Raw genomic sequence first — 14,202 nt, forward strand, 5'->3', positions numbered from 1 at the left:
CTGTCACCCAGGCTGGAGTGCAGTGGTGTGATCGCTGATAACTGCAGCTTCAACCTCCCAGGCTCAAGCAATCCTCCTACCTCAGCCTCCCTAGTAGCTGGGACTCAGGGGTGTGCCACCACGTCTGGCTAGTTTTTAAATTTTTTTGTAGAGACAGGGTCTCCCTGTGTTGCTCAGGCTGGTCTCAAACTCCTGGGCTCAAGTGATCCTCCCACCTCAGACTCCAGCAAGTGCTGGGATTATAGGCACGAGCCGCAGCACTCGGTGGAATGCTCCTATTTTTGTAACTCTTCTGTAAATCTAAAATTATTTCAAAATAAGTGTCATACAACCTGTTAGAAATGGTTTCTAATCAACCTATATTAAGGAAGCTTTACTTAAGAAAAATTACCGAAGTGAAACTAAGAACATTTTTGACTTCTGTTCTCGTTACTTAAACTTGATATTTCTCATTAATGTAACCATAGATTCATGTGAAAATTTCATTTATACTGTAATTCCGGCTACTTGGGAGGCTGGGGTGGGAGGATCACTTGAGATCAGGAGTTTGAGACTACCCTGGTCAAACACAGCAAGATGCCGCCTCAAAGAAATAAATTAGCCGGGCATGATGGCCCTTGCCCATAGTCCCAGTTACTCAGGAGGCTGAGGCGGGAGGATTGCTTGAGTGCAGAAGTTGGAGGCTGCAGTGGGCTGTGATCACTTCGCTGCACTCCACCCTGGGTAACAGAACAAGATCCTGTCTCTTAAGTTACTTACATTTGAACAGAAAAAGGAAATGGGACATTGAATTGGGATAAATAAGCAAACATCAGGGAAAATGTGGCCCCTTGCTTTTTAAATTTCTTATTGTTATTTTGGTATACAACCTCCTCAGTGAGTTGAGACTCCAATACTGCTTCTTCACATTTGGGCCCCTTAATGCCCCTCTCCTCCTCCCCCAATCATTTATCTGCCTTGACAGAAATGATCATTAGACCTCTGTGGCAATGAAATTACTTATTTAGGTTGAGAAATTATGGAAATTTAAAAAATTTTTGACAGGTTCTTTTAAAAACTTCTGTAAACCCACATTATTTAAATTCATTGTATTAACTTCAAAATATTTAATAACGTGTGTGTTATGATGTAGTTCGACTAGAAGTTGAGCTGTATATGATAGTGAGGAAACATAATGGTATTTGCAGAACGAACCAGCCTCAGTTTTCCCATTTACTATCTATGTGACCTAGGCAGGTTACTTAAAATCTCCTAGAACTTGCCCCTCACCTGTTTTTGTGGAGAATAATATACTTCTCCACATTGAATGAGATTGTACATGTAAAATCTTTAGCCTAGTGCCTAGAGCATTGTAGGTAGTCAGTAAATCCCAACTAATATTGTCAATAGTAGTAATTTATATTGTTACCTGTACTATATTTTTATCCCACATTCCAGTCTAAAATTATGTGAATTTCATATGTCAATACATAGTCTTATGTCTTTCATAATCAATACATAGTCTTCCTGTGAGTAATGTCTTCCAGCTGTTTCGTTTATTACAATTCTGTTGTCCCTCCAAATAGATGAGCAAATACGTAATTTCAAAATATTTTCATAATTTATGTATAGTATTTTTTTACCAGTCAGGTTCTGATTATTGTTGTTTTATGAATTTAAGGTTGCACTCAAATGAATAATTTGTAAATAACACTCTTTTTAGATTGGTCTCAATATTACATTTCTGAAGTTCTGTATTCAGACAATTCCTCATTTAGAAAAATCATTTCAAACTCATTTAAGCAAGTTGTTTCAGGCATTGACATAATTTGTTCATTCACTTGGATATATGTTAATCATTCCAGTAGAAATTATGATTTGCGTGTGGAAGTAAAGTGTCTCATGAATGCTTATCTGTGTGTTACCAGGACAACTATATCCTATAGATCCAAACCCATGTGTTTTCATGCCCACACCAGAGTGTCCCATCCAGATCCCAGCTTTCCTGCTCGCTGTTTAATCTTTGAGTTACTTAACATCTTTGAGCCTCATCTTTAGACAGTTTTTTTCTTAGAGATGGGATCTCACTATGTTAATCAGGCTAGTCTCAAACTCTTGGCCCCAAGTGATCTTCCCATCGTGGCCTCCCAAAGTGCTAGAATTACAGGCGTGAGCCACAATGTTTTTGTCTATAAAATGACAAGATAATAAAAATTACATATACGTCAGAAGATTTTGGAGAGAATTACATGAGCTGATGTATGTAAAGTGCTTCACACTTGGAATGTGGGAAGTTCTGTATCTTCTGTGGAAGCGTGTATTGTGGTTGCTGTTAAAGTCATTCTTTACGTCATGCTTTGTGTTTGCCACTGAAGTTTCTCACTTTAAACGTTTTGGATCTCTAGAGATTTTTTGTTTAAGAAATTTATTAGTATCCATTTCAAATATAAAATTATTTCTTTATGTGTTTTTTGTAGGCTCATTATTCTGGCCAGGTGATAGTGGAAAGTTACACTTATCTGTGGAGATTCTATTTTTAAATGTTGTCTTCAGCCATCTGAGTCTATTTTGATTGTGTTTTTTTTCCCGCCTGGCAACCAATTTTTTTCTCCCTAGATTATAAGAGGCACCTCTGTGAAGCTTTCTCTGTCACTTCACTTCTCTCTTTTATAATCCTCTTCTGCCCCCACCATACCTTCCTCAAATATTAGACCTAGGGACTGTTACTTTTTCTTTTCTTGACTACAATACCTGACACCTAGTAAATATTTGTTGAATTTATGACTTGCATAACATTTTTGATTTCTTATCACATTCACATCTTATTGTTATTTACTTTTGCTTATAAACTCAGCGTCATTACCAGCATTTCAAGTCTATTTGGAGTAGCCTTCTACTCTTTGGAACCTTTAGAGATAATAAGTAGATTAACTGAAGGTGACCTTTAGTCATCAACAGAAATCTAGTTTATATTTTGCATTGCTTTTCTACTAAGTTGGTGAAGTAAGTGTTGGTGTTAAAACTGGCATTAGCCTGATAAAATACACCCTTTGCCACCTTAAAAGTAAAGAAAAAGCGATTCCACTGTCTTGTTTCTTATTTTTTCTGCAATGCTTATAGGAGCTCTGGAGAAAATAATGGTTTCTATTAAAGCATACAGATGTATTTGCAAACCTTAGAGCATTTTCTGAAAATATACCAGATACTCTGTTTAATGGCAATATTATCTTTAGAAACCTGTTTCTAATACGTCTTTTCTTTTTTAGCTTGTCTACTTTCACAAGTAAGGTGATAAATACCTATTTGATAGCTGCACTCTCAGTGCAATAAATTGAATTAATACACTTTCAGAGAATCATTCACGTTAGTATGGTTAGAGGGAAATGTTGGTCCTCAAACCACACGCTGTCACATATTTAATTTGTCAGATAGTTAACATAGTAGCTGTCTGACTTAAGAAAAGTTGTGAAAGTTGACAGAGTAAACAGAGTCTTGTACCTAATGAATTTCTATGGCATCTTCTTCATCCCCTCAGTGACCCTCACAGCCTTTCAGAGATAGTTGTCAGTGGAGAAGTATTCAGAGTAGGAAATAAAACGAACTTTGCTGTTCTTCTTTTAGTTGCTGTGTATTTGATTATCCCTAAAAATGTCACACCACTCTCAGAAAGTCATTATACTTCTCTAACCATTTAAATTAATATATTAAAGAGGTCTTTTTTGTTAATATTTGTGGTCACTATTGCAATGCATACCATTATTCTGAAGGTCCTACTCAATTCAGTAAGGCAAAAATGAAAATAAACAATAAAAGTTACCTTAATTGGAGAGGAAGAAGTACAACTGTCTTTATTCACATGATATGGTCATCTATGTCGAAAATTTGATGAGCTCTATAAAAAAAAGCTATGAGGTTGGTAACTTTAGCAAGGCTGCAGAATACAAGATCAGTGTACAAAAATCAATTGTGTTGATAATCAGTTTCAGTTTCTACATATTAGCAATGAACAACCAGCGACTGAAATTTAAAAAACAGTGCGATTTGCAGTAGCATCAAAACATGTGAAATACTTAAGGATAAATTTGACAAAACCAGTGCAAGACCTGTATACTGAAAACTAAGACAGTATGGAGAGAAACAAAAGAAGGCCTTAGTCAAATGGAGAGGGATGCCATGCCTATGAGAAAAAAACCCCTCAACATTAACAACTGGTTCTCTCCAAAATAATCCATGGATTTGGTGCATCCCAATCACAGTCTCAGCCAGGTTATTTCCTAGGAATTGATAATCAGATTGCAAAATTCATATGGAAATGCAAAATATTTAGAATAGGTAGAAGAACTTTGGAAAAGAAAGAATTTGGAAGACAAATACTACCTGGTTTCAAGATTCATTATAAAGTTACGGTAGTGAAGAAAGTATGGAATTGATATCAAGATAAGCCTATAGATGAGAACAGAATAGAGAGTTCAGAAATAGACCCACACATATGTGGACAGTTGATTTTTGACAAAAGCAAGAGGGCAGTTCATTGGAGAAATGATTATCTTTCCCAGTCACTGGAACAACTGAATATCCATATGTGAAAACAAAACCAAATAACTTCAATCTACATATTGTACCATATATAAAAATTAACTCAAAATGGATGATAGATATAAATGTAAAACCTGAAAGCATAAAATTTCTAGAAGAAAACACAGGATCAAAAAATCTTTGTGACTGAGTTAGGCAAAGATTTCTTAGATGTGACACCAAAAGCAAGATCTCTAAAAGGATAATTTGGACTTCATCAAAATTAAAAACTTCTGTTCTTTGAAAGACGCTGTTAAAAGAATGATGAAAGATGCTGTTAAAAGAATGAAAAGACAAGACTAGAAGAAAACATCTGTAAATGAGCTATGTCTAGAATATGTAAAGAACTCTTAAAATGCAGTCATTGAGATACGGTAACCCAGTACAAATGTGCAACACATTTGAATAGACACTTCACCAAAGACAGTATGTTGTGGATGGCAAATAAGTACATGAAAAGCAACTCACCATCATTAGGGAAATACAAATTAAAACCACAATGAAGGCACGGTGGCTCACACCTGTAATCCCAGCACTGTGGGAGGCTGAGGCGGGTGGATCACTTGAGGTCAGGAGTTGGACACCAGCCTGGCCAACATGGTGAAACCCCGTCTCTACTTAAAAACACAAAAATTAGCTGGGTGTGTTGGCGGGCGCCTGTAGTCCCAGCTACTCAGGAGGCTGAGGCAGGAGAATCACATGAACCCAGGAGTTGGAGGTTGCAGTGAGCCAAGATTGCACCACTGTACTCCAGCACTCCAGCCTGGGTGACAGAGCGAGTCTCTGTCTCAAAAAAAAAAAAAAAAAAAAAAAAAAAAAAAAAAAAAAAAAAAAAAAAGAGGAAGAAAGAAATAGTGCAACACATTTACTAGAATGGTTAAAATTTTAAAGTAGTGATGATAACAAATATTGGAAAAGATGTGGAGAAACCAGAACTCATGGGAATGTAAAATGGTACAATCGCTTTGGAAAACAGTTTGGCAGTTCTTAAAAAGTTAAACATATAACTCCCATGTGATCTAGCGATTTCACTGCTAGGTATTTCCCCAAGAGAAGTGAAAGCATGTATACATATAAAGACCTGTGTGCAAATATTCATGGTGGCTTTATTTGTAATAGCCCCAAACTGGAAAAATCCCAAATGTCCATCAACAGGTAAATACGTAAATCACGGTATATCCATACAACAGAATATTACTAATGAAGAAGAAGTCAACTGTTGATATCTGCATGACATGGGTGAATCACAAAATAATTCTGAATCAAAGAAGTTGGATTTAAAAAAATATGTGATTACAATGATAGAACATTCTGGAAAAGGCATACTAATCTAGAATGACAGATCAGATTGCTTAGGGGATAGTGAGGAAGGACAGGAAGGAGGGGTTACATAGGGATACAAGAAAACTTGTGGGTCATGAGTAAGTTCACTATCTGAATTGTGGCGATGATGTTTTGTGTGTGTGCACACACACATATGTACTCTCTGAAAATTGTTTGCTTTGAGCACTCTAATGTAGCTGTCACTCTCATTTCTTTGACTTATTTTAGAATGCAGTTAAGTCCTTGGGAAAGTCAGTTATGTCATCAGTGAAGAATGCCACCAAAATAGCTTCTCACTTAAGTTCCCATCCCCAGAGCTAACCCACAGGAGGTTCTGATAAATTCAAATATTTAATAACTTGTATTTTTCTTTCTCCTTAAACACAGGCCCTCTGGTCCTGGAGGCAGGATCATGTGGTGGATTCTTGGCAGTCAGCAGTCTGTGGAGCTTTTGCAGGTGCAAAGGATTATATTATACTGGGAAAGACCAAAGAGGGGGAAAAATGTGAAAATATTAACTATGCAAAAACAGCATTCTTTAGAAATTCCAGGTTGTTGAGATGAAGAGCGCTTCACTAGTTGTTTGAGAAAAGAACGTGTCTTACAGGGGGAAAAAAAAAAAAAAACCTGCTAAAAAGGTGTCTGCCTGAAAGACAAGCAATTTGTTTTTGACAAATTTTTCTTTTTCTTTTTATCTTTATTAAAGCCTTCACTCAGGCCCTGGAATTATCTTAAAGATGATTTATAAAGTCCTCTGTGGGAAGAGACTTGCTGTGGGTGCAGGGCTCACCATGCAGCTGGTCTGCCTTGGGCAGTGCTTAGGGGGTTTAAGCGATTTCTGCAGAAGGCAATGATTCACGGTTTGTGTGACATGTTTGACAGCACTGTAGACTAACTAGTGTCAGGAGAGCAGAGGCTCCTCCATAACTTACTGAAGGCTAAACTGTTCTGTGTAGGAAGTATGGAGATCTACACATCTGGGCATTTTCGAGACATTAAAGCAAGAGCGAGGTGACAATATGCAATACTGTGTTATCCATCACTAAGTCATATGAATTTTCCAGTGAGGCTTTAATGAGAACTCAAATGCTTTAAAGAGCTTAGTAAGTGATATGTTTAAAAGCCTAAGAGAGAAGTATATTTTGTTGTTACAAAGTTAAATTAGAATTATAGTTGAAATACAATGGAAATTTGCCAGAAAAGGAAACTTAGCTGAGATGTGAAGCCAGTAGGGGAGGTTTAGGGTATTAACTTTATTGGAAAATAATGATTTTCCAATTTGTTTAATGGTCATTTTTTGTTGTTGTCGTGATTGGGAAAACAGAAAATGTTCATTTTGTAGGACTCTTTATTAATAGACTCATTTGACTTGTAGAATTGATAATCAACAATAAGAATTTTGCCTGTAGACATGAAACCAATCCAGATTGATGATGATGATGATCGTTTCCACATGACACATAGTCATTAGCTGTGTTAAATAAGTAGATGGTCTTGATGCATTTTCCAGAGGTCAGGAGTCATTATTCCCCAGTCCCTAAGAGAGATGTGCATTTTTGTAGACACTCTCCTGGGCCCTGGGGACAAAATGAGTGCATTATGGAAATATAGTCATCCTGGGTAACTAAGGCTACTTTTTAAAGTTAGCAATACTATAAAACTTCCGTGTGTTGAAATAAGAACATATTCTCTGGTCCTATTCCTTAAATACCCAATTCAAAGATTTGCTTGCAGAGACATTGCTACTATTAAGGACATTTGCATTAATTACAGTTTCCTTTTCGGAATAATACTCTGTAATAGACACTAAGCACTTGTATCGTCAGAAGGAGTGAGAGAAGGGAACTTCCTTTCAGACATCCTGTATCTATGTGGTAGGATCCTACCATCCAGGCCCTTCAGTTAAGGTGACTCGCCTGGGGAGTGTGGCAGCACAGCCGGTGCTCCAGTGATGCTGGGGTGTGGAGAAAGGGAGCGAGGTGCCCACGGCTACACATCTAGCACAGGCTGAGCTGTGTGACTTACAGGATTCTCAAGTCTCTTTTTGGTCCCCAACTCAGGAATGAGATTTTGGGACCCTCCTGAGTGTCAGTTTCCTTACCTGTAATGTAGAAGCAACAATTCCTATGTTAGGGGATTACTTCAGGGCTTGAGATCATATATGGTTAGTACTCTGTACTCTGCAAAACCGAGTCGATGTAAGGAATTACTACTACTATTTCAGTAAGAACAACTAACGTCCAGAAAATGAAAACCTACTTTCACAGTAATTCACCTTCTTGATTGAGTGAAGGAATGTCATATCAATAAAGTTACCGTACAGAACAGTCTCCTCTAATAGCTCGTAAATTTTAAAATGCCTCCAGTGTAAGCATCTTATATTTTTCTGCTGAAGTTCTGATAAGTGAAGGAGTTTGTCCAAGGCCTGCAAAAAATCTGTTGTCAGTAGAAACACATATATTTAGCAAAAGATAAATATATTTCTTATTTGTATCCCTTATTTTGAAATTTTATTTGGTACAAATGTTGATCCAGAGGAACAGGGTTACTGCTTTAAAGCATTTCTGAAGGATAAACATCACTTGAAAATATTCCAATTTGTGAAAAAGTGAGATTCTGTAAGAGTTGCAACATGGTTCTTTACAGAATACAGAGATGAAGGATGTCTTGTGAAGTCCCTTTAAAATACATGCTGCACTTGCAGACATTACCCTTACATGGCCATAAAAGCAGTGATAAAACTTGCCCTCAAATCAGAAATCAGATTTCTCATCCGCATGTGCTTTTCCAAGTTTAAACTGGCTAAATCATTGCAGATGAACCATTCTGTGTGCCATCCTTGGCACTCTTTCTTGTTCATGCTTGTTTTATAAACTACTTGGCACCGATATCCAAAAATGTCCCGTGAGATTGGAGGTGTTGATGGCTTGTCATGCACAGAAATTTCCTTGGCTTCTGGTCAGGGGTGAAACTAGGGGTATAAAAGGACTTTGCAACTTCCTTGCTTTGAGTTAACTTCTAAACATAAACCATAATGCAGCCTAAGTAATTATGACATTTGCTACTATAGTGATATTTGGTACTCTAGTATATTTTGATCAGTTTCTCATAATAAACACCTCTGTACATTCTCTAGGAGAGAAGAGGGTGGGGGAGAAAGAGGCGGGGAAAGAGAGATTGATTGCAATTTCTCCATGGGTTTGAAATTCAAGAATGGGGTGAGGGATTATTTGGATAACAAATGAGAAGGCCTGACACAGTCTCTATTAAAATACAAACAAAAAACCCTTTCCTTCTTGTGGATGTGGAAGTCTTCCACATCTGCACACTTCACTGGAGGTCACGCATAAGAGGGGTATGGTGGTGCTCTTGTCCCATCCAGACTGATCAGGGGCAACGTAGGGTCTGGAGGAGCAACGAATGGCAGCAAGGTTGCCCACGGGTGGGTTCGGGGACTTCCCCATTGCTGCCCCCACATTCTCAGCTGCTGCTCAGAGGTGACAGCTCCAGCCTTATTGTAGGAAAGTGGCTACTTTGTCTTTATGGGTGTTGGGGGAGGGGTGGTTAGGGAATCTGCATTTGTTCCCCAAGGAAATAGGAGATAAGAGTTTTATCATAAAATTTTAGTTTCTCCTGAATCCTGTCCTCGAAAGCAGTTAGCCTAACATTCAGTACAAACCTAACTCCAGTGGAGACCATAGAAAACTGTTTCACGGATGCTTTGCACACAAAAGCAGCCTATAATTGCTGTACCAAATAATTATTTCCTGTCTCATATGTTAGAATGTTCCTTGTATTTATTACCAGTAGCTTACAGTGCCCTTAAATAAAACAGAAAATAACTACATTTTAACTGAAAGTCCTGGCCCCCAGCCCTTCCCTGTTATGACCATTATTCTATTCTCTTATCTTCACAAGTCCTCCTTACAGCCTTATAAAAGCCTTGTGAGGTCTGTGAATTAGAGAAATCTTTGATAGTTGAAGACAGGCAAATTAGTTGATTAGTAACACATAAAATACAGCTTCTCTCATGGTAGTAAAGTGAGGACCTACTGAAGCATACATGTTTGTGTGTGTAACTTTTCTTCATATTACTTTCATGAAACCTAAATCTCCAAGAGAATATTGGTAGGCAGCCACACTAAAGGAATGGTAGATCTTTGCTAATGGCCAAAATAAGTTTGATTTGCAGTAACTAAATTTATTAGATGTTCCTTATCAACCTTTAGGTCTTTTTAATTGGTTTAGTATCGTTTGTGAACATTTTCACATACGAAAGTGGGTTTTAACAATTGGACAAATTTTAATTTGTCTTATATATGAAAGTCATTATGTAGCGGAACGAGTATTACTTTTGGAGTCGTGATCCAGCTGTGTGGGCTGGGCAAGTAAGTTGGTTGTAAAATGAGAATAGTAACCCCCATGCAAATGAGATCAAATAGTCAATGAAAGTGCCTGGTGCATTCCTGGCATGCCACATACGAAGTAAGCACTGCAGATGCTAGCTCCTACCTTTACCTTTACCTTTCCCTGTCTTTTAGAGGATGAGTTGAAATTTTCAGTTTATAAAAACTATAGACCAGGGTACTGATTAAGCGTTTTCGAGTGCCTGTTGTGAGTGCGGAGGTCTAAAGATACGAAGAAAAATCACTCATTAGCTCTGCCCACCAAAGAAAGAGTTAATTATTTTGTGATTACTGCTGTGAGCCAGATGCTGTTCCAAACATGTTGCATAGGCCCATTTAATTCCCGTGTCATACCACTGTCCGCATTTTACAGATGAGAAAACTGAGGCCACTGGGAGACCAATGGGTAAGCGTCCCAGTTCCAGAGTCAGTACAGGCTTAAGATCCCGTCTCAGCTCTGCACTAAGTACAGTCTTCAAGTTTTTAGCCTCCTTAAGCTTCAGTTTCTTCACCTGTAGCATGGGGCTCTAAGAGTCCCTAGCTCATAAGGTACTTCAGCCACAGAATAAGTAATTACCTAAGGCTAGACAACTGGTAGAACTGGGATTTAAGCGTTGGTCTTTCCAGTTGGAAAGAAGGGTTCCTTCAGGCCAGACCGTGCTGCTGGTAAGGGAAACAAAACCAAGTCTATTATTTTGGGGTATGGGAAGTTTGGGATAGTAAAGTTTGTTGCCTTTGTGTCTTGTGTCTCTTTCCCTTTTCTTCCTTTCTTGGGGGAGACAGGTAGGTAGGTAGGTGGGTAGGTGGGTAGGTAGGTAGGTAGGTAGATAGATAGACAGACAGACAGACAGATAGATAGGAAGTATTCATGGATGCTGTTGTGTAACTAAAAGTATATTTACTTTTCCAGGGCAGAATATACGGTTAAAAGAGTAGGATTTCAAGACCAAGTCCACCAAAATTTCAAAGTCACAAAGCTTAGCAAGTCTCTGAATTTCAGACAGCCTCTGGGTTGAAGATGAGGAGTTTTACATAGTCATAATTTGAAATGGCTAAACCAAAGGGGATTCAAATATTCATGTCAGTTGATAGTACTTAACTCCTAAGGTGTGTGACATTCAGGGGTAACCAGAAATGGAGCATGAGAGCATAAATAGGTACACCTTTCAAAAAGTCAGTGTCATAATCCTGGAGGAGGCTTGGTATAATCTTCTTTCAGCATCATGATTAGAAAGATATTTGGCAGAGATCAAATGACCTTTTTGTCCACAAGCCACAAAAGTGAGAAGGAAAGTAGTGCTATTTCTGGAGTATCCTTCACACACGGGTGTCCTGTTGCCCTTATAACGCTATCTCTTTCCCCCTAGCTCATGGAAGCTGAATCTTTGTAACACCTTTTAGGGTTTATTATTTCTGTCTCTGTAGGGCCTCTTCGGATTTAGGTTTATATCTTTGTACTGCATTAAATGAAATATTGACACCATAAACTTGGTTTATGTTAAAACAGAAAGTCCTTCAAAAAGTCCAGTCTGTACAGTTCAGCCATCATGACATTCAGATAACGCAAACATGAGAGAGAAGGTAGGAAGGAAGCCATAATGTGGAATGTGTGCTGAAGCGAGACTCAGGCTAAGAAGATGTAGAAGAGACCTTAGAAAGGTAACTCCGACTAGCCTGCTATCAGGAGCCTGTGAAACAGAAAAAGCTTTGCTCCTGTAATTCAAAGAATCCAGCCATGTATACCCAAAATCCCCACAATGTCACATGTGACTCTGTTTGTCCATTTTGCTATATGCAAAGCAGAAATGATAGACGCATTTTGGAGTCACTTTAAAGAACAGTGGTCCAGGCTTGGTGTGGTGGTTCATGCTTGTAATCCCAACACTTCGGGACGCTGAGGCAGGAGCAGTGCTTGATGCAAGGAGTTCAAGACCAGTCTGGGCAACATAGCAAGACCCTGTCTCTACAGAAAATTTAAAAATTAGCCAAGTTTGGTGGTATGCAGCTGCAGTCCCAGCCACTCAGGAGGAGGCTAAGGTGGAAAGATCACTTGAGCCTAGGAGGGTGAGGCTGCAGTGAGCTATGATCACACCACTGCACTCCAGTCTTGGTGAGAGACAGTGAGACCCTGTCTTTTCACACACACACAAAAAAAGGCAGTGGCCCATAGAAAGTCTTGAACCCTTTGAGAACCATTAGGAGCAGTTTGTCTCACATATTGAGAGTGGGCATCTGGCCATATACATGTATGTCATATGTGTACACATTCATCATGTACATAAACATACATACACACTCATTAGTTTGCTAGTTAGTGAAAGAGCAAGATAAATTATGGAGCCTTCTGTTTTTCACCTGAGTGGGTAAGGCATTTTCTTCTCTCGTGCAGTTCTGTATCACTGCAAAAGAAAAGAAGCGTGTGGATAAAGATTGTGCATGTGTGCATCCTGTTCTTGAATCAGCCAGGTGTACATAATGATGTGATTTCAGCAGTCAGGAATTCTAAAAATTACAAAATTATATAATACAGTAAACAGTATCTCACTTGGGTGTTGGGTATTATTTGCACAGGTGGATTTGCCGCTGCAGTCACCACCCCTCTAGATGTGGCAAAGACGAGAATTATGCTGGCAAAGGTAAGTGGTGAAATAATGTAATGGAGATACTTCAGATGCTCGTATCTGTTAGCACTAGGACTACAGGTATATAAAGTGAACACAAATGGCTACCATTTACCTGTACTAGCATCTTATGCTACCTGTGGAACCTCTAACCAAACCTCCATTGATGGAACAATATCCCCAGTGTCTATATAATATTGTACCATTTCACAGTCATTTTCACCTATGTTATGTAAGCACATAGGGCTGGTAGGGCCACTGCCTGGCAGTACTATCTTCAGATAAACTCAGTTTTTACTGGTGACAAACCTAAGGCTCGGAGAGGTTGACGAGCCTCCTGCCATGTGGCAGGTAAGTGACAGGCTTTGAACCTAGGGTCACAGTTGGCCTTAACTGGATGGGTTATGATAGTTGTCAGAAATGTTGAAACCATTTTGTTTAAGAGAAAAATTGTTTTAAAAAACCCCGCTAGATAGAGAGTTGAAAGAATGCCGTACGTGTAACATACCTGAACTGAACCAAAACAAAAAAGTCCTATCTTTGTGGAAAAGTAGAACAAATATGGGCCAGATTTTAGTGTGCAGGCGGCAGGATCCAACCTAAGAATGTTAATCACGTTTTAAATGGAACATTTAAACGGCACTCTATTAAATATGCTTATTAGCTGTTTAGGCAAGTTTCATAGTTGTAGCATTTACACTAATGATTCCCTGCCCTCCTCACATTGCTTCATAGTGCTTCTGTCTTTTTCCTGTTAAATAGTTGATCAGTCATCTCGGGAGCTCTGATCAGCAGCCTCCCGTGTGGCGTGGGCCACATCCCTGCTTGCCTGCATGTCTGAGTGTAAGCGCTTCTGGGCAAGCGAGCCAGGTCCTGATTGCCAAGAGACTACCTGCTGTCTAACACTGTGTTCTAGATGAGGGTGATGGGGAGCTGTGTGTCTCAGGCTGTCTGAGAGGCAAGTGTGTGATTGGGAGCTTCAGAAGATAACGGGTTTCTCTTTGTCTGTTCACACAGGCTGGCTCCAGCACTGCTAATGGGAATGTGCTCTCTGCCCTGCATGGGGTCTGGCGGTCACAGGGGCTGGCAGGGTAAGACGAGGAATGCCTTCCTCTCCACTACTCCTCCTCCTTTAGCCTGACTTTGGATGAACACCTCTCCTTCCCTTCTGCTTATGTTCTGCGTTGAGGTTCTATATATTGTGCAAAATATTATAGTTGATGTTGTATATATGAGCTAACATAACAAATCAAATCGACGCTGTATTCCAGCCAGGCCGTTCTCAGCCTTGCACATCT

The 14,202-nt window shown here is 39.0% G+C and overlaps 1 protein-coding gene across 6 annotated transcripts in view; it reads left to right on the forward strand.

Annotated features, from left to right (window-relative positions):
- The window catches only part of SLC25A26 (solute carrier family 25 member 26), a 171,405-nt gene that overhangs the window by 149,124 nt on the left and 8,079 nt on the right, over window positions 1-14,202 (forward strand). For all 6 annotated transcript variants that reach the window (XR_009213042.1, XR_004247616.2, XM_032149455.2 and 3 more), the window contains 3 exons: window positions 6,265-6,334; window positions 12,855-12,919; window positions 13,922-13,995. Coding sequence is in view for 4 of the 6 variants with exons in the window: in XM_032149455.2 (XP_032005346.1) it covers window positions 6,265-6,334; window positions 12,855-12,919; window positions 13,922-13,995 (209 nt within the window). In the remaining 2 variants the exon portion in view is untranslated. The remainder of the gene's footprint in view (window positions 1-6,264; window positions 6,335-12,854; window positions 12,920-13,921; window positions 13,996-14,202) is intronic.

This window comes from Hylobates moloch, unplaced genomic scaffold (genome assembly GCF_009828535.3).
Source record: "Hylobates moloch isolate HMO894 unplaced genomic scaffold, HMol_V3 SCAFFOLD_4, whole genome shotgun sequence".
NCBI classification, from domain to species: Eukaryota; Metazoa; Chordata; class Mammalia; order Primates; family Hylobatidae; genus Hylobates; species Hylobates moloch.